The sequence below is a fragment of the Callorhinchus milii genome, unplaced genomic scaffold (assembly GCF_018977255.1).
Source record: "Callorhinchus milii isolate IMCB2004 unplaced genomic scaffold, IMCB_Cmil_1.0 Scaffold1, whole genome shotgun sequence".
NCBI classification, from domain to species: domain Eukaryota; kingdom Metazoa; phylum Chordata; class Chondrichthyes; order Chimaeriformes; family Callorhinchidae; genus Callorhinchus; species Callorhinchus milii.
The window spans coordinates 83,083,764-83,110,727 of record NW_024704742.1 but is presented as its reverse complement, the minus strand read 5'-3'; the positions used below and the strand labels follow the sequence as shown (position 1 = coordinate 83,110,727).

The following is a 26,964-nucleotide window of genomic DNA, read 5'->3' as shown; positions in this document are numbered from 1 at the left end:
ATAGGCAAAGGCGTCAACCGATTTTGCAAAAAAAAAAGCATGTTTTTCAGAACACAATGAATCATTACAAAGGTCCTCTATGAAGCATGCCAATGTGTCACAATGCGTGACGTGCATCTATGACTGAATGGCGCAGGATGAACAGACTGGAGTCTAACATACAGTATTTCTAACAGGAGTTGCAATATGCTAGTAAATGGTTGAACCTTATCGGCCTATCTGCTCCCATTCTCTGGAACTTCATCCCGGAGTTCCTCTGACTCGATTCCTCCCTCACCTATTTCAAGCTCAGTCTCAAGATCCCTTTTGATTGCACTTTTGGTCATCTTTCCCTCCACCCTCAACATCCCTCGATTCAAGCGCAGATGTCAAGCCGTTATAGTTAAGCATTTTGGGATGACCTTCCGACGTGAAAGGCACCTTATAAATATAAATTTGTAATTTGTTTATGTTTGAATGTCAAGTTGACCTACAAGAACTCGGTTCCATCACAATCTACTTTCAGGGAACAGTTTGGTTCCTTGAAAGTATCCATTCCCTGACCAGGACCACTTTTTTCCACCTCCGTTACATTGCCCAATTCTGTCTGTATCTGACAACTAACGCAGCCGAAACCCTTGTCCCGCCTTCGTCACTTCCCGGCTGGACTACTCCAATGCCCTCCTCGTTGGCCTCCCCAGTTCCACCATACGCAAAATCTAATTAAAAACTCCCCTGCCCAGATACTCACCCGCACAAAACTCCATACCTGCATCACACCAGTCCTTGCCAGGCTCCACTGGCTTCCAAATACCAAATGGATCAATTTCAAGATCCTCTCACTCATTTTCAAATCCTCTATGCCCTCACACCTCCCTACCTGTTCGATCTGCTTATCGCCCACTGCCTTTGCTTGGTTGGCTCCGGCCTCCTGTTTGTCCCTTGTCCCCTCCACCTTCAGTGGCCGTGCCTTCAGCTATTACATCCCAAAACTCTGGAACTCTCTCCCTCAATCCCTCCACCTTGCTCCCTTCCGCCCAACTTTCAAATCTCACCTAAAGACCTTCCATTTTGATCGTGTTTACGGTCATCTCGCCCCTCTCTCTCCCTGGCTCAGTGTCAGACTCCACCACTGTCAAGCACTCCGGGATGCTAACCCGTATGAAGAGCGCTATATATATGAAAGTTGTTATTGCTGTTGTTTTGGTTACCAGCAGAATTTACTGTTTGTAATTTCTCTTATGAAAAATATTGTGTGTTAAGTCCCATTATCAATGCAAATGTCGCAGTAATGCAAACTGATGAGAGTCCTTTGCTCCAGAGAATTGGAATCAACCCAAACAGAAAGAGAAATTGAGAACAATCACGCAAGCACCACAACACATCACTAACATTGATTTAAAAAAACATTCGAAAAATAAGTCGTGCTTAAGCCTATTGGGAGGGTAATTTATTACATTGTAAAACGCAGCAAAATCTGCTATGAAATCCACCTCCCATTGGAGTTGACTTCAGATGCTTTATTGTTAGACTTGTGAACCTCAGTGAACATGGGAGCACAAACTGCGATTGTCACATTATGTGAATCCAGTGAGTTCAAATTCAAATTTCATTAGCATGAAAATGGTAGACGGAACCGACATTCAAAGCTGACTGCAGTACAGCTAGAGCTGGATTTGCTCACATTGTTCACTTTTGCCAATGACTAACCTTCTCCCCCCACCTCTGCCAACCACTAAACAGCAGCCAGAAATAGAAAGGTCAAATACAGATTATTTTTTACCCCTCATCAATCTTCCTAAAACTGCTGTGTTAAAACATAAACTGCTTTTTAATCCATTGTCGGGAAACGGATATTATGCTGGTTCTAAAAAAACACAAGCCTGGTCTCAGCAACCAACTGTGGGGCTGGGCACAACTGTGACGCTCTGAGTTACACTAATATAAGCTCGCAAGACCTTTTATAGAGACAAATTCCACCCAGGTTTAAATTTACTTCATTTATGCAGCATTCTGGAGCAGCCAGACCTTGGCAAATTCGTAAACGGGGACTTAATTTTGAAGTTGTTTTTCTGTATTGAGTATTGAAGCTGTTTTTAAATATTAAGATAAATGGTCTTAGCAGGCAATGACTAGGTGGTTATATATCAGAGCTCTTGTGTCTAATGACTGCAAACACTACTGCTTTTTCTCTCAGTCATCAGAATACCCAGGCTGGATTAACTGATTAATGGCAATAATAAACAATAATCCTTTCATTTGATATATTTGTGGGCAAAACGCGGCAGTCAATTGCGCACAGCAGTGTCCCACAAACAGTCATGGATTGAAAATGTCCAATTTATTATTGTTTTTGTTTTTTGGAGGGATTATTATTAGGCGTGTGGAGTAAGGAAACTTGCCCAAGGTTTCGCCCTGCCCGGAATTGAACCCAGGTGTCTCACTTGTAAGGCGAGTGCTCTAACCACTGAGCTACAGAACTCCATGTTATCACATTGTCGAGACTTCACAAAGAGCTTCACAGGATATACACGTGTAAGTGACTGTGTTCATTTTGCAGGCGAATGTAGCAGCCACAGGAATGTCCCACAAACAGCGACCAATGAATGAGTGACCAATTTTATTCTGGGGATAGGTATTAAGAAGTATGACAGCTTTCAAAAGGGAAGCCGGGAATCTGAGGTGGGTAACTTTACATTCTGTATCTTGATTTTTGTTTCTAAAATTAAAAGTAAATGTTATCCCCCAAGTCCAACTCGAGGGAGGCCGTAGGCATTAAAAATCAACTCATACACACACACATACACACAAACACAAGTAAGGGTTTAATAGTATTATTATTATAATAGTATTACAAGTAATAATATTATTTTTATAATTATTAAGAGAGCAAAAGAAGACATGAGAGAGAAGGAAGGAGGGGGTATGGGAGAGGGGTTTAAGAGGAAAGGAAATTCATGTGGGTTATAAATACTAACATAGACTAGTTGAGCTGAATGGCCTGTAAAATTCTATGTAATTCTCTGTAAGACAGCTTAGATGGAAATTGGGATGTTTCCCAAACCAGTCCCAGGAATTTAGTGCACTTTTCTTTTAATGTGACTGCATATCTCAGATTGTACACTAGTCGGTAACAAAGGGTCATGATGAGAGCATGTGGAGCACAGAGTTATGAAGCACTCCTTTAGCAGCATTTCACTGCTGTAGGACTGTGATATTCTGCTCTAAAATCACTCATAGGACCTCATTAAGAAACAAGGGAATTTATTCCTCTTGGTAGCAGGCCTGAATGACTCTCTAGGTACAATATAAATAACTGCACTGAAATCAAATCACGTTGCAGTGGAGAGTCAATGGAAGGTCAATACCACCTTCTTAAATGATTTACTTGTTACCAAAAGCTACATAATGTGCATTCCTATTTTGTGGCAGGTCCTTAAGCTTTCATTATGTAACACAGCTACATCTGAATAAATCACCAACATAGCAATTCTCCTTATTAATTTGTCAGGGTCAATGGCAGTACATTATAGGGTGACCTCTCTACTGAACGTTGTAATCTGTTTTATAGATACAGACCCAATATTCCTAAAATGAACACACCCCACACAGATATGACACACACACATACACAATGCAATTATTGCTGCTCTATTATCCCAGCCAAAAGTCATAAACAAATAACAGTAAACTATAATGCAGTTTTCCCTCTTCAGCCGTGCCTACAGTCACATCCCCTCTCTCCCCATGTCAAGCTCTGCCACTGTTATGCTTTCCGAGAGACTACCTGCGTGAAAGCTGTTATAAAAACGCATGTGGTTATTGTTAAACCATACTTGGTATCGTCCATTCAATCACTTCATCATCATGGTTAATTTGGGCTTTCATACCTATTAAGCACCAAGTTGTTGCCGAGGTTCCATCAGTTATTTAGGTTGCCACTGCCTGAAATGCAGCAACTGTGCGGTGATCTGCACTAAACAAATTACTTTTATTCGCTAGGAGATCTGAGAGGAATAATTTAACCAAATCACAAACACAGGATGTTATCAATCTGTAATGTAAGATCATTGACTGCAGTCCAGGCAACAATAGTGGTGAAGAAATAAGGAGCTGGCAAGGGTGACTGGCTAAATCCTACAAATCTCCAATCCACTATATATGTTGCTCTTCATCTTGAACAGAGACCCAGTGGTCTTTATTAAAATGGACCTCCTACCTCAATTCTACAGTGGTGAAGTCAAATCATTCTCAGAACTAATGAAGCACATAATAAACTGCCTGTGGCCCTTAACAATGATCCAAAGAGCTGCTTCAGTCATATGATGAGCAGAGAGTTTCTGTGAACGAAAACACAGATGCTCAATTTCTGCAGCTTTGTCCTTTCCTTACGGAGTAGAATTTTCACCCGATGATCTCGGCTTAATTCAAACAAATCTACTTCCAAATCAACCCGCAGTGCCTGATTTCCCATGCCCTCTTCATACTGTGCTGTTAGTGTCGAATCAATGCTAAAAATCCAGTAAAATTAGGTTCAAAACTGATTGATTCAATTCCACGTCATGTTCCTGAGGGAGGTAGTTTTTGAATGGAATCGATACGGGACTGCAGCCTAAGTCGGGTTTGCACTGCAGATGATTTTCAAAGGACGTTCAAACTTGAAAACAAAAGTTCAATTTAAAAGTTGCTCACTGGACCACCCTGGAAGCTTTTCAACATTATTAAACATTCGATCTCGCTCTTTAATAACGTGGTAAAAAAAATGAAAATCCATTCAGTGCCAGTTAATGGTGTTCGGTGTCTGTGCTTAGTTTGTGCATGGGCAAATGCTCCTCAGCTCCAAGGGAGTATAATGGAAACCTACTATTCTGAGCAGCTGCACTACCGTAAACTCTCCAGGCAAGTAATGCTGGCTCCAGCATTATACAGGAAGCAGTAACCATCAAAGTCACAGTATGGCTCCACTCAAGTTAGTGAACAATGTCTATGGAGATAATCCCTGCAGAATGTTCACATACAAAGATTTCTGATGCAAATGGAGTAAGAATACTTGAAACACATCTGTGAACCTCTGAGGAAAATGTCTCTTTAAACCTGCTGTTAATTTTCCTCACAGCTGATTCCTCCATTATCTACATTTACTAACTGTATTATGCCAATCCTAGTCTGCCGGCCAACAGATTTATGCAGAGTAAGTCAGTGGAAGACACCAATGCCTCTCCCTCATCAAAAGGAAACTCTTGTTACAGTTTGCATTTCCTTATGCATTCCAGTCAAACTGTCCGTAAACTCTCCAGGCAAACTACAGTTAGGAATTCTCAATGTGAAACCACTATCGTGTACTATTCCACATACATAGGAAGAAATTCCAGCAGGACCTACACTTATACTATTTATGCAGCATTCCAGAGTGTCCAGAATTTGGCAAATTCATAAATGCAACCTTAACTTCCTACAAGTATCTTTTAAAACCTACAGACACCTGACTTTGAAGTGGATGTTTATCACATGGTCGCCCTGTAATATATCCTCCCCTCATTGGGAACTATTTATTTTCATTGAGAGCAGTTCCTGCAGGGGTGAATTTTGACAATGCACATGGGGGTGGGGGGATGAGGAGGCGTTTCCAGGTTTATTCTTAAAGCGAGCTCTGGTACCAGGTAATCTGGAAAAGCCGAAAGGACTAACCTGTGGCAAGAGGGAATGTAGAAGACAGAGATGGGTGTTTTGTGGTGTCTTCGGGATTGGAAGCTGGAGCACTGTAAAGAGTCGTTCTCTCTCATGTGACGTTACTGCAATGTCTATTAAAGGTTCACAGTTCACTTGTAAACGGACTCCACTGTCTCAACCATCACTAATCAACTGAGAAACAAATGAGCTGTTGGACCCTTTATAATATCAACTCCACATATTGGATTTCCCCCCATATAGAACAGAACCTTTCACCTGGTGGGGTGAAGTTCATGATAAGGTAGGTTATAAGATAATAATACAAGTTCCATTTGTTATAGCGCTTTATCATGTCAAAATAGCTCACACTGCTGCACACAAAGGGTGACTTTGAGTGCTGTAATTTTGAATAAGACAGGCAAATGAGGAAGATTTAATGCACAAGCATTTGCACCAAGGGGATATGAATGACCATATTGGTGAGTTTGGGCAGAGGATTATTGTCCGGAACACTTTTCGAATAGGGCAGGGAATCTTTAATATCCACCTGTACAGGTAGGTGGGACTTAGTGTTAGTGTCTTATCCTTAGGACAGTATCGCTAACAATGGAGCGCTTTCCCAATACAGCTGCAGTAGAGTGTTCTCACCTTAGACTCTGACCCGAAATTCCAATGTGGGGATTGAACCCACAATCTTCTGACCGCGAGACAGAAGAGCTACCAAGTAAGACGAGCTGACTAAGAAACAGTAACAACTGTAGGGTTGTAAATTCCCTTTTTGCTCTTCTATCTCCTCTGACTGTTTAGTGATCTGCTTTCACTTGTTTTCTTTCACTGACAAATATACTTGCTACATTTTGACTGGTAAAATTGAAGCACTTAAGAAATGATTACAGTTCCCAGCAGTTAGCCATCAAACATTCCATAGTTTACTCCAATTCAGGGCAGTTTTATAAATCACAAAAGATAATTGTATTTCGTGATTGGCACAGTGAAATCGTAACATTTTGGAACTTATACAGATAAGGCTTTCACTTTTCCTGATGGGTTTGAAGAATCTGATCAGCAGCTATTGTAAACAGGACCTAGTGAAACATTATCAGGTCGCACCTGGAAGCCTGCACATATAAAGCAAAAGGAATAAACAATATAAATTCTGGCAAGATATCCTGGACGTGTTGATTGTTTAATCTGGGGTGCTGCTCCTATCCTGCACAAAAATGTAAGCACGTTCTAATCTTGGTGGGACAGGGATGGGACCAGATCGGAAACTTTGCCAGTTGAGCTGAGCCACGAGCCACGATCAAGCCAGGACTTTTTCTGAGTTCCAATCTCGCAATTGAGATAGGGATGGCCTACGCTAGCCTTTCTAACACCTGCACAATAAAGATCGTTCAAGTCATGGAAAATTATGCGCAGGCACAGATTCCTGGAGACCTTTTTCTCTCCTCTCAGCTACACTGGCTAGGGGAAGCACTGAGCCATTGGTTAATGTGCTTCGACTTAGCAGTAGGAAAAATCTAGCTACAGACACAGCACATTGGTATGGATCATATGCAAATATTCTCAACCTCAGGTGGGTCATTGAGAGTTCTGCTGAGTGCCACCCAGAACGTCATTAGAGGGAAAGTCATAGGAGAAAGAATAGATGGAGGAAAAGGAGGACATGGAGGAGGAGATGATAGAGGAGGAGAAGCAGATGGAGATAAAGGAGGAGATATATGAGATGGAGAATGAGATAGAAGTAGAGGAGAGGGGAAGGAAGAGATGGGGTAGATAGAAAACGAGTTCCCTGATACGTGCCTCTCTGCATGTAGGCTTTTGGGGGTATAATTGAGGGTGCTTTAGTGAGATGCAGATTCGAAGGAAATCGATTCCCAGCTGCCTGCTGCTAACAAAGAGGAAATGGGGGAGTAGAAAGAGGAGGAGATGGAATGGGAATCAGAAGGGAAGCTAATGGAGGGAGAGTTTCTAGCCCGACCTCTGCCAATGGCAGGTGTTCACTGACTCTTGAATTGCTTATAAAATTCAAACTGATCCAAATATCTACAATTAACAACAACAGTAATATCATCTGTCCATTTTGATCAATTCTAAAGAAAGTTTTACTTTCAGGCAATGAAGATGATACCATCAGTCGGCTATTTGCTTGGTTACGTGTTATTGGGCTCAACAATGTGAGATAGCTGAAATAACACACACACACACACACACTCAAACAAAGCATGTATATAGTAAATGAAGGCCAAGTTCATCCAAGACTTGAACACTTCTTCAATATCTCTGACAAATGATTCTTCTGTTCTTTCTCTCTCTGTCACAACCTTTCTCTATTTCGTAGAACCTACTAGTTCTCCTCCGAACCTCCCGCTCAAAGTCCAAACCCACCATCCTATACTCACTGTTCCTCCTCCCTGCATCATCATGGTGTTGAAATGAAAGCTCACCCTGCTATCTCTTACTCTTAACACATTCTTCCCCAGGACCTGAAAATGGTGAAATTCAATCAACAAGCTTTGAAGTATAATCAAGTATAATCAGAAAGCTTTGAAACCCTTGGCTTGGTGCAGCTTAACCACATCATGAAACATCTCCACTTCTCTGCTGCTCTTTTTCAGCCTGGTGATTGACTGCCATGGGGAGAAATTATTCTGGCTCTTACTCTATCTAATATTTTAGTTTGCATAATTTGGCCAATTGTTGAATTCAGTTTTAACTTTGAAGTCAGTTTTCTGTGGTTCTTGAAAGAAACTTACAGAAAACAATAGCTTCAAAAATAAGAAGTTGCCCAAGAATTTGCTCTAAAACTCTCCATAAATAGAGTAAATGTTGACTTGGGTAGAGATTCTCCCCATTCAGGCCTTAACATTTCATTTATACCCTCAACCTAAATAAAAGAACAGAATGCCGTCTGTTAGATGATACTTGGAGAAAGTGTAATGCTCAAAAAGCAGGACTGAAAGGTTTAATTCAACGTTTTAATTTAATTTTATTAGCTCAGGGTTACTCTTATGACAGCTTTATGTTGGGGTTCGTTCAAGTGTGGACAGTAAGTTCTGCTGAAGGATAAAAGCTGCTGAATTGGCACTAACTTAATTGAGAAAGAATACCAACGCTGTAAAAGATATGAAGGATTATAAAGACTAAAGGATTAATAATGGTAGAATGAATATTTTATGCATGATATGCCTCGTCCTTTGTTATTCCAGCTACATTCTCGAATGTTCCTTTATAGGCAATTTTAAATTACGCAACAGCAATGAACAAAGAAAAAAAAGGTTTACCTCATATTCTTGTGAAAACTTTAAGTTGTCATTGGCTTTCAACCTCTCGATGTGATCAGCAAGCTCTGAAATAGGGATTGGCGGGTGGCTAGCCATGCCTGACAAATTGGACAAGAATAAAATAGGCGTTACAAGAGCGGGTGCTTAGTGCTAAGAGGAAAAAGACAAGTCTGGAAAGCAATTGTTAGAGAAGCTTAACGTGTAACTAGTAACCATGTTTTGATGTGGAAGAAAAAGCAAGGCAGACAGTTTGATTACTCAAAGCAGCGCATGCTCAGAAGAGGAGAGCGCTCAAGGCTTGTTAACCATCACCGAGCATGCTCACATTCCTAAAAAGTGAAGAGAAAACAAAACATAAAGAAAGAAAGTAAAGTTTTAGGCTATATGTCGCTGTGGTTAGCCCAGCTGAGAAGATGAGAAGGTTAGCCCTGTGGGTTGGTTGCTGCTTTGAGTAATGACAGCTTTTTGCCATTTCAAACTTTTCTTCCTGCGATGTACGACATGTAATCTGTACTGAGTTAGAATGAGATCTGCAGAATATGAACTACACAACAAGCAGCCAGAAGCCTGAAAGGAGAGAACAGGGCTCAGAGGAAAAGTGAAGTGAACTGAAGCCAGGGGAAAAACTAACTTGCAGAATGGAGGTTACCATGGTGACTGGAGACACCTGAACCTGCAAAGGAAATGAGGGGGTATAAATAAAGGTTCTGCTTTTCCAATGGAATAGGGTGAAGGGGGAGGGGGAAGAGTACGGGGAGGGGGGGAATAAATGAGATGGAAAACTGTACACAGAATACTGGCAAAATAAATCACAGTGTCAAAAGACGTACGTATCTTTCAGATCTAATCATTTTAGTCACATATTAAAAGAATCTCAAACCTTATCCAAAAGATCAAAATAAACTTTTTCTTCCACTATTATATATTACTGTGTAGGGCCGTATTTTTTATATATAAAAAGGGAGCCGCACACTAAACGTTTACACACAATCTGGTTTCACTGCCTGCTTGGAAGTATACCAAGCAATTATAAAACATACATGTGGACTGCAACATAGGCAGAACCTCCAACATTGTTTCCATTCCTAGCGGATTGTATGGAAAGTTGACCTGAGAGAGAAAGGGGCAAAACAAAAGGGTTTGATTTAATTTGTTCAATGTGAGCTAAGAAAGGTTAGATTTCCATGTGATTTCCCAGGATAGATTGCGCTATATAATTTTTAAATATTAAACATATCTACTGAAGGTGTAAATATCTTTGTCCAAGTGAAAAGAGACCATGATCGCCCACCCCGCTCCCCCCATCTGAAAAATTTTCACCTTCTCTGAAGGCACTGTGACTTCTTTATTTATTTCCCTCTGCGGGGTATGGTTTTACAGGTGTTGGCCACCACACGAGTGGCCATTATTCATGTGTGAACCTCAGTTAACAATAGCAGATTATTCAATCGCAGGGACATGCCAGTCAAGTCTGATCCTGCTCTCACATATGTCTACACATGTACATCTTCCAAAAGGGCATCTCCGTGTTATGATCAGCAGCAGGAATCCTGGCTAAGTTTACCCCCTTCCTAGCCCAGGAGTTCTGAGGTTAATTACAGCGCTCAGTTACTGAGATCAGCTAACTCTGCATAGACCTAAATTGAACCTGTGGCTTTCTGCTCTGGTTTTCCCACTCCTGTGCATTTACCTACATCCTCCTCCACCGCCTTTCCTCCGTCATTCACCTCAGTGGGACTGCACTCGCCTGGTTCGAATCCTACCTCACAAACCGCCAGCAGTACATCTGCACAAACAGCTTCTCCTCCCACTCTCACTCGGTTACCTGCGGGGTCCCCCAAGGATCCATCCTTGGCCCCCTCCTCTTTCTGATCTATATGCTCCCTCTTGGGGATGTCATCCACAGGCATGGGGTACGCTTCCACATGTGTGCAGACGACACCCAACTCTATTTTTCCACCTCTCTTTGCGACCCCCAGTCCCCTGATGTTCTGTCAGCCTGCCTGTCAGACCTCAGGGGCTGGATGAGTGCAAATTTCCTTCAGCTGAAAGTTGACAAGACGGAATCCATACTCTTTGGCTCTCGTCAACGTCTAAAATATCACGGCTTTCACCTCCTCCACCTACCCGACCTCCCCGTAAAACTCTCCGAACCCATAACCAATTTAGGCGTCAGGTTCAACCCCCAATTATCCTTCCTTCCCCACATCCAGTCCCTCACCAGCACCACTTTCTTCCACCTCCAATGCATCGCCCGTCTCTGCCAATACCTCTCCCCAAAAGCCGCTGAAACCCTGGTACATGCTTTTGTCACCTCTCGGTTGGACTACTCTAATGCCCTCCTCGCCGGTTTCCCATCCATTACCATCCATAAAATCCAACTCATTAAGAACTCTGCCGCCCGCATTCTCACCCGTACGAAAATCCGCTCCCCGATCACCCCAGTCCTTGCCAGACTGCACTGGCTGCCTATCCCAGAGAGGATCGATTTCAAGATCCTCACCCTTGTATTCAAGTCTCTGCACTCTTCTGCACCCCCCTACCTCTCTGACCTCCTCTCTCCTCAAAACAGTACCCGTTGCCTGCGTTCCTCCGGGTCTGGTCTCCTCCTCCTCCCCCAAGTCCTCCGCTCCACCCTCGGCAGCAGTGCCTTCAGCCACTATGCCCTGAGGCTCTGGAACTGCCTTCCTCACTCCCTTCGTCTCGCTCCCTTCCTTCCCATTTTGAGGTCTCTGGTGAAGCCCTTTCTTTTCGACCGGGCCTTTGGTCACCTTCCTCTCCCTCCCCCTCCCCCGGTCCCGGGATCCATTACTGTAAAGTGCTCTGAGACGCCGTCCGGCATGGAGTGCACCATATAAATTCAAGTTGTTGTTGTTGTTGTACAATGTCAAAAGTGGCTGCGAAGAGAATTAATTGCCCTCATATGCCACCACTTTATCAATGTAACCAAATAACCAAAGCTCTTCTCCACAAGCCCCTGTTCATCCTTGGGGAAAACAATTCTTCACGGAGCATGAAAAAGGCACACAATTTAACTCAACAGGTGGGAAGTCATCTAAAGTGGTCAACCATTGGAATACGAGGGACTAGAGACACAATGGGACCAATTGGTACTTCAGATGATGTTACCAATCATTCCCATCCTTGCCAGGCCTCATCCCCCAGAGGATTGAGTTCAAGATCCATGTCCTCATCTATAAAGCTCTCCATGGTTTTGCTGCTCCCTACCTCTGTCACCTCTAAAACTGTGCCTTCAGTCATTTCTCATATGAATAATGGCCACTTTAGGTGAGGTATTGGAGGGTAACTTCTCTCTGCAGAACTGTTGCCCATTAGTTAGTTCTGGGTAATGAAGTGGAGCGAGAATGTGACGTAACATTAGGGAAATGGTGACCACAATACAATTGGGTTCAGGATGAGAATGGATAATGAAAAGAGCTGGTGGCAGAGATATTTCACTGAGAAAAAAAAGCAAAATGCAGCAAGGCAAAAATGGACCCTATCTGGATTCACTGTTAAAAAATTGGCAAATGGAAATGCAGATTAGCAAGAGCGAATACTTAAAAACAGGAGGGGGAAGGAGCGAACATGTTAATATTCAAGTAAGTTGAAAAGGGAGGATGTCAATGCCTAAGGTGTCATGGATTGATAATAACAATAACTCTTGCATTTGATATATTGCTTTATTCCATCATCAAATGTCTCAAAGCGCTTCACAGGATTTTACTGTGAAGGGTAATGGCCCGTGGATTTCCAGGCTAAATAGGGAGATTAAAAAAAAGCATTTAGCACTTGAAGGAAGGATAATATGAAAGAAAGTCAAGAGAGGTGCAAAGCATATAGAAAAGGTGCAAAGAGGGAGATTAGAAAAGTTAAGCACAGGGAAAAATGAAAAAGTAACATTTAGTGAAAGGACAGTCACAGTGAAGGTTTTGCCTCAAGGAGATGATGAAAGCAAGCTGGTAGTGAAGAGTGAGAGAATGGCAGATATTAAATAAGTACTGAGCCTCATTTTTCACAGAGAAGATAAATATTAGTCATGTGGAATTACAAGGGATGGGTGTAGAACAGCTGGTGGAGATTATTATTCAAAGAGAAATGATGCTAAAAAAGTGATTCACACTTAAGATAGACTATTCACGGGGAGTCATGGTGGTTCATGTCAAACATGTGAGTGAAGTTAGTGAAACCCCTAACTATAATTTTCCAAAATTCTGTGGCAAGGAAAGTTTGTGCGAAAGGGCTGGAGGTTGGCTAACCTAACATGACCACTCTCTCTTCAAAAGGCATAAATCAGGAAACTACAAATCAGTTAGTCTTACTTCAGATTGTTTTTAGAAGAGAATTCAATAGATGCTTGAAAAAAAACAGAATTTTAAGATATGTGGTGAGAGAGCAGCAGAGTGGGATGAGATTTGGTGGCTCATGCAGAGAAAATCACCAGTGCAGACCTAATGGGCCAAATGGCCTGTTTCCCTGCTGTGACATGCAGTGATTCTATAAGCAAAACAAGGTCAAGTGGCTTCAAGAGAGGAGTGGGTGCGAGAATACTCAAGAAGAGGCATGCAAGTCAAATGACATTTAAAAAGAAACTAAATTTCTCTTTTGGAACTCGCTCCCAAGCAGGTGTTTTAAACCAGATTCAATTCCTGCTTGTATTTTGACTGGTTCTCTCCTTCACGCTTGGAAACAACTGGCAACATAGCACACAGACAACTGTGTGGCAACTGATACCACTCCCCGCTCCTCTGACAGCGAGGCTGATTGATGTGGGATGAGATGGATGAAACGTCAGGACGTTCCACTGCGTTGCCCTATCTCTGCGGTCCTGAAACTCATCATCCGTGTGTTTCAGATACCCCCAGGACTTGAATCCATAACTATTGGCAAGCAGTGTGGCAGGAGTGTTACAGCTTTGAGGTTATCTGGTCAGAATGATGTTGTATTTTTCTTCCTCATCTCTTTAAGGTGCTCTCAATTAAGTTAAGAACAGTGACTCGTTTCCCCCAAACTACTTTCATTGAAAACGAAGCTTCAGCCCAGCTAAAAACAAAGATCGATGGTTATAGAACAAAAACAAGAGCCATCGGTGAAAGGATTAATTAGGCCCAACTGGTAACCAGTCTGCAATTTGCTTCAAAACATGATAACAAACTCCACTTTCCGAGTCCATTGTCTGAAGAGAGCCTCTTGCTAGTATGGATTAAGCTAGGACCACAGATACCTGCAGGGCAATGTCAATAGCCTGCAGCACAGCAGATCAGAAGCAACCAGCAACTACATCTAGCATCAACGAGCAGGTGTATTGTCTTTTTTCCCTTCCTGCCTTGTCCTGTTCTTCAATGATACTTCTTAAACCTCAGGTAAGTGCGGATAAACAGAGTCTGTAAACGTTTGACAAGAGAAATGGTGCCGATGGTACTTTCTCAGAAACGGGATAAAAGTGGCAAAGACAAACCTGGAGTACTTGCAATAAAACCGTCCAACATCTCACCTGGGGTCTGGAAATTGAGACGTCTCAGCTCGACTGGGTCTGTGGGATGATGTGAAGGTAATTCCTTGCTGTTTGGTATGCTGCTTTTTCTCGAGTCAGACTCTGTCCGTTTCCTACAAAGGCCAACCAGGCTATCGTTAGCAGTGCAAACACATGTTCAATCTTTCTCACTTAAAACAACTCAGAAGAACATTTCATCCGGATGTATCAATTCCTGGAAAAATCTCCCTGCAACCCATGAAATCCACAGAAATTGAATGGCTAGTGCATGCTACAAAGTTACTGCAGAAACATTTGATAAACTTATTTCCAGTTTCTGCACTTTGCTGCATTAGCAGTGCCGTTTTTCTCAAATGAAACAATTACAATCTCTTGGGGGTATTTTCCCTTGTGGGCTCAATCGTTTTCCTTCCATGTCCAATGGAGCTTGCAAATATACAGAAGGTACATTAAATTACATTCCTTGGTCAGTCTATTGACGGATTCCTTGCTTCCTCCTTGCATTACCACTGAGACAGGCACCTGGGGATGTATTAAAGTACCTGGTCATGGTTTTGCCCATTCTTATTAAAATCACAATTGAAAGCGAGAGAAAAAGAAATTCTGTCAAATTTGCAAACAGACTCCCCTCGCCTGATAACTTTAATTGGATAACAGTGATATTAGGCAGCAATAATCACTTAATATCAATGCCATTCCTTTTCAGACGTGAATGTGAACTAAGTGTTCACAGCTGAGAGATTGTAACACATTAGCTTTAACTCTCTGGTCGCACGGCTCCGATTCACGGTCAGAAGTTACTGACAAACTCCAGGCTTCTGGCAGTGATGGAAATCTCTTTCAACACTAGTTCAGGATATTCCAGCAGAAAAAGCAGTACAGCTTGCAGGCTGGCCCCACGACACTGCTGGCTCAATATAAGGGCTTGTTTCTGTCAAAGCACCCCCCTTAGTTTATTCAGCATGTATACAGATTGCGCTGTAGAGCAGGAGAAATATTCATAGTTACTGCTTGCTTCATGTTCGTGGGACACTAATGGCATAATTATCCAGGTACTAAGTACTCATTATCACATTACAAAAGTCTGAAGGGTAAAACAAGAGCCCCCAAAGGTCAAACATCAACATCCTTTTCCCCGTGTCTCAGGACGGTGCTGGACACCCTCGCCCCTCCCTCCTCTCCCCCCAAGGCAGATCCACATTGCTTACCTGTCAGGTTTGCTATCCCATTGAAAGACAAAGGAAAAAGAAAAAGATCAGTGTGTTAGCTGCCCTTTGAAGAGAACAGTTGCCATGGAAACATAGTTATTTAACCACGGATGGCTCCCTGGCAGGGAACATGTTACTTAACATGCAAATTGAGAACTGACAGTTCATCAGTGCAGTTAATGCCTTCTAATAGCAATATAATAGAGGGCTAAAGGTCAGGACAAAACAACAGGAATACGCGTGCTTTAACAGAAATACATTTTGCTTCTTATGTCACATTCATTTATGACCAGAGAAGACTGAAATGCCGCACTTAATCACCGCCGTAGCAGAGGTGGCGGTGGCACCGTTTGGTATTGTTAAACGTCCAGCAATTATCAGCCTCCGAGCAAATTCACCGTGTCAACTGAAGCAATTGCTCGTCTTCACAAGGTGCTCGTGCCACTTTCACAACCAACGGAACAGATGTCCCTATGTTTATGGCACATCAGAAAACACTTGTTTTTTTAAGCACAACACAAATACGAGCTGCCTGATGATCCACAGGACTGCCAATGAGTGAGGAAACAACGGCTGCCGAGGGAACTTGGAGCCCGACATTCTGAAACCCGTCCATAGGCGCTCCCAAACACAGCATGTCTCCACTGCGGAGACAGTGACGCTCAGACCATCTTGGCTAACATAGGCAGCCAGATGAAAAGTTCAGTTCCCGACTAGGGATCAGGTAAGAGGCAGGGACTTTAGGTTGACAGCAAACTGCTTCAGTTTTTCTTTCAATTGTAACACACAGCTGCATGGCTGACTGAAACTATGGGGTCTAAATGCGTGAGATTTGCACAGGAAGCAGTCAACAACAGATGTACTTCTCTGTCCCACTGAGGATTATCACAATAGGGAATGCTTTGCTACAAATCACTATCGAGGCTGGGACCGTAACTATATTAAAATAGGAAATGGACAAACATTTTTGAATAGCTTTGATTTAAAGGAGATCATGTAAAGAGCAGGAAATTGGAGTTAAGAGGATTATGAAGAAGATAATATAAAGGGGAGTGGGAAAAGATCAGAAAAATTGTATTTGAGTAGTTAGGTCCAGTCCAGGCTTGATGGGGTGAATTACCTTTCCTCAGTTGGAATTTTTATGCTTCTAAGATAATTGCTTCCAACACCATGGATCATCAAATCCCTCACTGAGCTTGTGCTGCACTCTTGCTCAATTTCTTACCTCTTGTATAGGAGAATAGCAATGACAATGCATATGATGAACACCACAGCCAAAACAGGGCCGACCACCCATATCAACCCTTCTTCTTCATCAGAGGCAGGCTGAGGATCAAGGTCTGCGGATACCACCGTGTCAGAATAAGGACTCGTCGCATACATCATCTGGAATTAGAGCGCAAAGTTGAACTAATAAATCAACCTTTTTTTAATATATAGCTCGAAATTGAATGAATTGCAATCTTAGGAAAGAAGAATTACACTGGCTCATGGGGATGTTACATTGCGACAATGTAATACTGCCTCCGAGAGATGTTAGACCCAAGGGAGAGATATCCTTAAGTATTCTGCACGGACAATTTCTCGTTCTGTGGCAAAATGCTTATTTCAGGTGTGTTAAATAATAGTATTACAGAAGAAGCTGGTAGATGAGATACCAGATGCAATATTGCGGATGATACAGCGAGACCCATCAAATTCGCTCTTGGGACTAACCACCTCCGTCAGAAAGGCCTGGAACAGATACACTAAGTCCGTCCCCAGTTTCAGATGGTTAAATTCTAGCAGTACCCCAACACACAATGCATGGCTTTTGTTCAACTTCCACCCAAGTGCTCTCAGACGCTACCTTGTGTGGAGGGCACTATATACTTATATATAAGTTGTTGTTGTAATATTTTCTGGAATTAGTGTAAGCAGGGTGCGTCCCTCCACAAAAAGAGTGTGTAATCATTCCAGACATAGGGAAATTTTCATGCATAGGTGGCATACACATGTGGAGCTCTTAGTCTGGTTTGGATACTCTTAAGCATGGTGATGGGTTTCCACATGTCAAGACATCTGGCTGATTAAAAAAAATCTGACAATATACACCTCCCCTCCTGGGAGTAATGAAAACAAAACACAAGATGAAAAATTATCCATGGTTAATTGTTTTAAGGGAAAAAAACTATTTGCCTGGAAATTTGTTCCCTGTTCCCTGAGGGCATTTAAGCAAGCTCCAAAAAAGGAACCGAGAAACCTAAATCCCAAACTTCCCATTTGTACTTTGAAGGCAGATCTGACTGACAACCCAAAACTTATATGTGCTTTCTGTGGGGTAGGAGACAACAGATTTTACTGTGACAGAAGGATAGCAAGGGTCACCTTCAGGACCAAGCTGTTCCACAGTGGCATTCAGTAAGATCACCTGACCACCCAAGGGGTACATTTCATTTAAGCACTAAGCGTCCCAGGTGATTTTCTCTGAGTTGTCAGCAATTCCTATCTGGATGTACATGGATGGGCCCTGAAGGAGTCAAGAGGAACATTGCCTTTGTGCAATATTTTTGTAATGCCTTAACGCCGAGCAAGAGTTAATATAATTATCGTAATGTTCGCTGACTTAAGGCATTTGCTAGTTTTGCAAACACCAAATAGTTCAAACATTTCATTACAATGACTTTTAAGGCAACAGCTATCAGCGAGGGTAGCATTACAAAATACTGTCCCCATAGGCTTGCACATGTATCCACATCCTTTTAATATATTTTGTGGCACGATTAGCATCATATCACCTGAACTCTGTCCCGAAGGGAGGATTAATTCATTCCTTTTGCGTACTACATTTGAGAGCATAAAAAAACCTTAATGCAGAGAACCTGCAAGCATGGAACGGGATGCTGCAATGCTTAATTCTAAAAGCTACCTTATCATTGCACCATTGTTACATGACATTTTAATGTGTTACAAATTATACAACAAAGCTGAGCAAATTACGACAATTAGGCAATGCTTATCTTGCCTTCGCAACAAGTGTACTACATCTGCAACTAAATCAATCAATCCATGTCATAACTACCTTTATATTATATATATTTATGTATAGATTATATATATTTATGCATATATTATATATAAAGATTATACACATATTATGCATACATATATTATGCATGGCTTGTTTTGCAACCTTTAATTATTTATAGCAGGGAATAGCATTAAAGTCACCATCGATTATTTAAGCTAAAACAATACATTGGAACATATGAAATGACTGAATTGAAAGCAACTTACAGATTCCGGGCTGTCAAGCACAGCTAAGATAAAGAAAACATATTCCTGGCCACTTTGGAGTCGCCTATTCTCAAATCCACTGTAAAACTTCTGATCACCGAGGGTGAATTTTTGCGGAAGAACATCAAACAAAGCTGCAATATATGGTTTTGACAGGTCTGCGTGCCTCCGCAGACGTTGGAGGCTTCTTCGTTTCCTGGAGATTTCTTTAAGTAGCTGGAAAAGAAAGATGTATTTTCCTAAGTCATTCTTTTAATTGTAATGTGCAAAACCAAAGCCTAGAAACAAAATCAAAATCCACAATCTTAATAATAATAATAAGCTTTGCATTTGGTATAGCGCGAGGAGGAAGCCAAGAGTGCTTCTCAGGATTTACTGCCAAGTTGTGTTTTTGTAGTCAAACACGGAAGCCAATTTGCACACAAGGTCCCACAAACAGCCATGAAGTGAATGACCAATTTTATTAGAGGAATGGCTGGCCAGGACTCCAGGAGAAACTCCCTTCTCTTTTCGAATAGTGTCATTAGATCATTAATGTCCACCTGAGCAAACAAACGGGACCTTGGTATAACGTCTCATCCGACAATGCAACACAGCCCTTGCAATGGAGTGTCAGCTTAGATATTTAGGGCTTGAACTCACAACCTGCTGACTCAAGAGACGAGAGTGTTACCACTGAGCCAGACTGTCATACAGTTTTACTGTGATGCTGGTGGGAGGGGGGGGAATAGGCACTATATTTACTCTCAGGTCCAATTTAAGAGATTCCCCAAAGGATATTTAGAGGGTCCTACTAGTGCTCAGATGTGGCTGCGGCTAACCCTCCATTCACATGTTCATCTCGGGTTAGCTGCTAGATGTATCATTTTTTTTGGTCAGTTGTGTGTCTGATACATGTGGAAACCCATCATCATGCTTCAGAGTAACCAAACCAGACCGAGAGTTCTCCTTATGTATTGCACCGACAATGACAATGTCCCTGTTTCTGGAATGGAATGCACCCCCTGCTTACCTAATTCCAGAAAGCATTGGGTGCAGGTTGGCAAGATTCAAGGCTTGGGCATCCCAGAGAATGTGCTCGTCTAACATATCTGGGAACCTGAGGAATTTGCTGTTTAGTTCCAGAGAGCTGGAATGGCTGAAATCTTGCACGTGATTGTTGGGCGGAAAGGGCAGGGAACATGTAGCAGGCTGCTGATTGCTGTGCGAAGGTGGGTAGGATGGCAGGAGATCACAGAAGCCATGGAGCGATTCGAATGCAAGTCAAAAATAGTCAATCGCTGGTTAGGAGTGGGGAAATAATGTCACGTGCTGCAGTTTTCCACCCCGCGATGGGTCAACATCTCTGAATCAATCGTGTTGCAGGCAGGATTGTCCACTTCCTGAGCTGACGGAGGGTGACGAGAAGGTGGAAACAGCACTGCAGTATTGTGAGGGCCCCTTAACTTTTGCAATGTTTGCTTTTTTCCCCTCCCTGTGCAAACAACATGCAGATCTCCTCACTCTCAGCCGTCACCCACTCCTGGCTTGAATGATGGTGTGGGCGTATGTATTTTATTTAAGGACTAGAGTCCCAAAACACTTCACACAGTTGGCTGGGCACCCGAACTATGAGTGGAAGGTGAAGAAGGTGGGGATTGGGGGGAGAGGAAAGGCAAGGAAAGATGACTGAAAGTGGGATAAAAGAGTTAAGTCCTGAGGTGGGCTTTTGAAATGAGGAGAGATTGGTGAGATGCAGGGATTCCAGAATGGAGTTCCAGCAATCAGAGGCATAATAATAATAATCCTTGCATTTGATATAGCGCCTTATCACATCTTTGAGAAGTCTCAAAGCACTTCACAGAGCTAATCGACTAACAACTGGGCTCCTAATTACTGCTAGGTAAACAGAGGTGTGTGGAGTAAGGAAACTTGCCCAACATTTCGCCCTGCTGGGATTCGAGCCCAGGTCTCTCGCTTGCGCGGCGAGTGCTCTAACCACTGAGCTACAGAATATCTGAAATCTCGCCGACCAATGGTGAGGCGGTTGCCACCATTTCTCTTAATTGTCATATAATTTACACTTTAATTTTGAATTTCAGACAATGGGCTTATTCCTGAATATTTCTTCCGAAAATATAATTTTTTCCTCACGTTTATTATTGCGTGATGAACTTTGACAAATAAAGAAACAATTTTAATAAATTAGCAATTGGGGCTGTAGAGTCTGATCCACTGTCTGAAACCAGGGCACTGAGCTGTGACCTTATTGGTACCTGGTTTGGTTCCACTGGTCAGTGAGTCAGTGATCAGAAGGCACCAATTTTAAGAAAGTTAATAAATATATAAATGAGATTAGAAGAACTTTTTTCACCCACAGCGTGGTTAAGATATGAAATGTCCTGTCAGGAGCGGCGATTGAGATGGAATCCACATTAGTTTTCAAAAGGGAACCAGAAAAATACTGAAAAAGAAATAACTGACTGGGAAATGGGGAAATGACAAATGAATGGGCCTGATAAGATTATTTTTAAAAGAGCCAACATAGACCCGATGGGCCGGGTGGTCTTTCTTTCTGCTGTAAATTTCTATGTTTTGCCAACAAGGTACACAGTCACTCCACTTTATTGTAAATCCTGTGGAGTGCTTTGAGATGTCTTCCCAACATGAAAAGCGCCTATCAAATATAAGGATTATTATTACTATTATCTTCCACTCCACCTGAAGTTAGATAAGTGACTCTCAGACACGTGCAGCTTTTAAGGGTCTTATGTAGATTTAAAGGGTAAGTATAATCCACTTTAACTATCCTCTGTCACTAAATATGTACATATTTGTGTCCACTTCATAGCTCTGAAGGTTGTGGGTTCTGGCAACTCAAAGCATATAGTGGAAGGAAATAAAGAGATGCCTTGAGGAGAGGAAGAGGGAGGAGAGAAACATGGAGTAAACAGGGTATGTTTGGTTTTGAGTCGGCTCTGAGGTGACATGTCTGGCAAATGAATATCAGAATCGAATAGACACATGTACAAGCCTGAGTTTGCTGAGTGGAGGGATGAGACGGAGGAGTAGGTAAGGAGATTGAAAAGATAATAAGGTGCCAAGTGGATGGATTTCTAGAGAGGATCTTGAAGGCGTGCTGGGAGCTAGGGGAGAATGGCAAGGAATGGGGTGATGGGTGTGCAGTTTGATGCGGATGATGGTGTTTTGGATAGGCTAAAGCTTGTGAATGATGGAATTAGGGAGACCAGCAATGAGTGTATTGGAAAAGTCTAAGCAGGATGTGATAAAAACAGCAGTTCTAGTAGTTTGGTTTGGAGACCCTTAAGCATGGTGATGGATTTCCGGTTGTGTCAGACACCCTCTGTTCAAAAAAGTCTAATAAAACAAAGTCAAATTCTGGAACATGTTTTGCACACTTGACCTCAGCACTATGAACAAATGAAGGAAAAATACATTCACAGTGAAATTCTGTGAACTGAGATCAGGTTCAATTTGCCATATTTCTTAAAAGGATTCCTGAATAAGGATCCCAACAATTACAAAATGAAGGCTCCTTCCTGTTACACAGCTGAGTGAGAGCTGTACTCCATGTGATCCATTTCTGGAGCAGAGATCCGGTTGGCGGAAATTTTAACAGGCTTCTTAATTTAAGGAGCCTATTGTGAACCATCACAAATTATATGCCCTTTCCGCACGATATGTTGGAGCTAGCAGAAATATCTATTAGTTAGACTGAGTTGCTTTTCCTTCCTGTTCTAATTGTGTAATGGGGTAGCAGGTGGATGCTTACCTCCTCCAAATCCATCTCATCGGGACTCTCCCAGAGCTTAAGAAACTTTCCACGTGCTTTCTTCAAAGGCACAACTACAATATAATATCCTCTGTGAAAGAAAAGCACAATTGAGAATAAAACACATAGATTCATAGAATGTTACGGTACAGAAGGAGGCCATTCGGCCCATTGAGTTTGTGCCGGCTCTTTGAGTGTCATTCAGAACTCTGCAGCTCGTGTACTGTCCCGCACCAGGCTTCGGGACCACATCACTCCCACCCTCGCTCGCCTCCACTGGCTCCCCATCCCCCAGAGGATTGATTTCAAGATCCTCATCCTCACCTACAAGGCCATTCACGGCCTTGCTCCCTCCTACCTCTCCAACCTACTATCCCCTACCTACCTGCCCGTACCCTCCGTTCCTCTGGCTCCGGTCTGCTCCACGTCCCCCGCCCCAACCGCCCTACTATCGGTGGTCGGGCCTTCAGCCTCTCAGCCCCGAGGCTCTGGAACTCCATCCCCCAGTGCCTTCGCCTTGCTTCCTCCCTTTCCTCCTTCAAGGCCGGTCTCAAAACCTTTCTCTTTGACCGTGCCTTCAGCTCCCCTCTCGACTCTCTTCCTCCTCCTCGCTCCCTCCCTTCCCTCCCCTCACCCTGACCATTTCCCCCCTCCTCTCTCCCTCCCTTCCCTCCCCTCACCCTGACCATTTCCCCCCTGCTCGGGTCATGACCCAACTGTGCAGCGCCTTGGGACGTCCTCCTGACGTGAAAGGCGCTCTATAAATGGAATCTTGTTGTTGTTGTTGTTTGACAGAGCAAGTCACTTTCACTAACCCCAATCACCAGCTTTCTCCCCATAACCCTGCAAACCCGTCTTCCCCAGATACTTATCCAGTTCTCTCTTAAAAGCTGTTATCGAATTGGACTTCACTACCCTTTCAGGCAGATCATTCCAAATTCGAACAACTCGCTGAGTGAAAACATTTCTTCTAACCTCCCCTCTGCTTCTTTTGGTAGATATCTTAAGACTATGACCACGGGTCACAGACACACCTACCAGCGGAAACAGCTTTTCCTTATCTAGCCTGTCGAAACCTTTCATGATCTTGAAGACCTCTATCAGGTCCCCGCGTAACCTTCTCTGCTCTAATGGGAAAAGTCCTAACTTCTCCAGCCTGTCCTCATAACTAAGGTTCCCCATTCCTGGTATCATTCTCGTGAATCTCCTCTGCACCCTTTCCAGTGCCTTAATGTCCTTCCTGAAGTAAGGTGCCCAGAACTGGACGCGGTACTCCAGCTGAGGCCTAACCAGTGTTTTGCATAGAATAACCATAATCTCCCTACTCTTATACTCTATGCCCCTACTAATAAAGCTCAGTACACCAAATACCTTTTTTACTGCCTTATTTATCTGCCCCGCTACCTTTAATGATTCACTTACTTGAACACCCAGATCTTTCTGTACGTTCACCCCCCTTAAGATTGAGCTACCAAGTCTATATTGTCTTCTATCATTTTTCCTACCTAAGTGTATCACCTCACACCTAGGTAGGAAACACCCTGCACATGTTGCTCTCATCTAACTAAACGGGTTTCTGTCTTGAGAGAAGTCCAATATAAATGACCAACATGAGTCACACATCCAGCCTTGCATACAGAATGCCGTGGCTCTGAATAAACATCTCCTTTGTGCTAGCTGGCATTATATAATGTCCTCCCAGCTCATCACAATCCTGGCTAACAAGCAAATCTAGTTCAATGTCCGCAAGTCAGCAACAAGGACTTGATTCAGTTAGCCTCTTTCACATAAGACAAAGTTTCAAAGTACTTCACAAAATGAGATGTAGTCAAGTGAGGTTTACACATTGCATCAAAGGAGGTAATTGGATTTCTCTGTACTATTGAAACATAAACGGAGCTGCAGGTGAACAACAAATCAGAGGCTCAAAATCCCAATGGAAGACGTTGAAAGTTACTATCAGTTTAGATATTTTTTGTGTAGCTTCAGTTGTGCCCAAAATTCAAGGTGTGAATTTTCCCTAGAATTGGGCAGCAAGTGGGAAGACAATTGCAGTCTGGCATGTGGGACCCTCTAACAGCAGAGAATGAGATTAAGGAGTTCCCATCCTTGCTCAGCTTCACTGGATCTTCATCCTCCAAAGGACTGAATTCAAGATTATTATTCTCATCTTTAAATCCCTCCATGGTCTCTCCCCACTCTACCTCCATGACCTCCTACAACCCTATCAACTCCCAGCTCCCTTTGCTCAGCAAACCCTGGCCTGCTTCATGGTGAGTTAGCAACAACGAAAGGGCAGGAGCTAACCAAAGCTGGAACAGAGACAATTCAACTCAAGCCAAAAGGGTATGACCTTAGTTGTGTCTTGTTGCGATTAGAACCAAAGACATTTGGGAATGTCTCCTTTACAGCACATATTGCGTCACTTGTTAGAAGTCCCACACAGTAGCTTAGGGTATTATACATGACTATGAAAGTGCTGACATAATTCATGGGGTCAAAAGTACTTTATGAAACATGGGAAAATAAATGATGCTATGTTAAAGATGCTAAGCTGCACCTAAAATATTTAGTGAAAATTACAGATTTTTTTATTAGAAGTATAGATTTAGCAAGCATAAAAATCAAATAAGATAGGTTTCAAAACATGTTCCTTTTTACTATAAGGTTCTTGCACTTTAAAGAAGGTGGTTACAAAGACCTTAGCGTTGTCTATTAAAAGAGTATAATGCCAATATTAAGATTTGATCCCATAGCTGTACATTAATAACAAAACACAACCAAGTGTGCAGATATTAATCAAATACTCATCGATATACATATATATATGTAGCAAAGCAAATATATACATATATAAAAACATGCCCCAGTAGATGACCACAAACATTTATAATTTGAAATTAATGGCACCCTTAAGACTCAGTGTCATCCTCAGTTACACATAGATGATTCTATTGATCTGGTATTGAGTAGAATACAAACTTCAAAAAAAGATTGGAAGGGTTAAAACATACCTATCTGGATGGGACAGTTGAAGGGAACCTGATAGAGTTGTTTACAATTATCAAAGGATTCATTAGGTGGACGCTGCCAAGTGTTTCCACCTTTCCACCTTGTTGGAAAGTCCAAAAAGATGGGACATAAGTATAGGACAGGAAATAGTAGATGTAAAAGGAAATTTAAGAGAAACTTGTTCACAGAGAGGGTGGTCAGAATGTGGAACTCACTGCTGGATTTAAAAAGAAACTTGATGTATACATGAGGGATAAGGGAATAGAAGGGGCATAGGAAAGGAGATTGGAAGCTTATGTGTAGTATAAACACTGGCAAGTTGGGCAAAATGGCCTGTTTCCATCTTTCAATTGACATTCTTGTCCAGCTTCATTTTGTAAGGTGGACACTGAGAATCTTGGGAATGCCTGTGTCCTCGCACTTCTGCCAAGAATATGATCATGAATAACAAAGCCTTCTCCAAAACCTTTTCCTCATCTTCTTCATTTAGTGGTTGAGTTTCCCCTCTGGAACTCCCTCAATCAATCCTCCTTGCCCCATCTTCAAATTGTATAGCGCCTTTCATGTTATAAGGACGTTCCAAGGCACTGAATGTCAACCTAACTCCTACATGACTCCTAACTCACTCCTCTCGACTCTCTACCCCCTCCTCGCTCCCTCCCTTTCCTCCCCTCCACCTGACCATTACCCCTCTGCTCGGGTCCCGACCCAACTGTCCAGTGCCTTGGGACGTCCTCCCGACGTGAAAGGCGCTCTATAAATGAAATATTGTTGTTGTTGCTGTTGATGAGGCATGACATCTCTCTCAAGGATAGGGTTGAACACAAATATCTACCCTTATGTTTTCAGTGGCCCAAGACGCTGTCTCATGTGAAGGACCCTATATAAATGCAAGTCTTTGTTGTTGTCTCCAAACACCTAGGCTTGAGGTAAGTAGATACCCGTGAGTAAATATCTTTTGTGTAAAAGAAGCATGAATAATGGTTGAAATCCGGAAAAAGTTAAAATGAAGGACATTTCACTGAAAGAGCACCCACCCTTTCCTATCTTGCCTCCCATTTTGCTACAATGGTTACCCCAGCAATACCCTCTCGACGTGTTCATTCTAGAATATGAGTCGTATATCAGCACTGGTGATAAAACACTAAGAAACAAGGGAATTTAAATTGGAAAACAACAAAATTCTCAGTTGTGTGTATTTATTTAGACATAGAAGGATGTTCTGTCCCCATGCGCTTCTCCTCTCCACACCATCATTTACTCACTTGT

The 26,964-nt window shown here is 42.5% G+C and overlaps 1 protein-coding gene across 8 annotated transcripts in view; it reads right to left on the bottom strand.

Moving 5' to 3' along the window:
* LOC103185469 (protein tyrosine phosphatase receptor type D) overlaps positions 1-26,964 on the bottom strand; it is a 327,531-nt gene that overhangs the window by 37,833 nt on the left and 262,734 nt on the right. For 4 of the 8 annotated variants that reach the window (XM_042332524.1, XM_042332531.1, XM_042332534.1 and 1 more), the window contains 7 exons: positions 22,684-22,774; positions 18,912-19,127; positions 16,861-17,021; positions 15,636-15,647; positions 14,428-14,540; positions 9,565-9,606; positions 8,934-9,031 (listed from right to left, as the gene is read on the bottom strand). In XM_042332524.1, coding sequence (XP_042188458.1) covers positions 8,934-9,031; positions 9,565-9,606; positions 14,428-14,540; positions 15,636-15,647; positions 16,861-17,021; positions 18,912-19,127; positions 22,684-22,774 — 733 coding nt within the window. The remainder of the gene's footprint in view (positions 1-8,933; positions 9,032-9,564; positions 9,607-14,427; positions 14,541-15,635; positions 15,648-16,860; positions 17,022-18,911; positions 19,128-22,683; positions 22,775-26,964) is intronic. The other 4 variants (XM_042332552.1, XM_042332528.1, XM_042332545.1 and 1 more) reach the window with 2 other exon arrangements.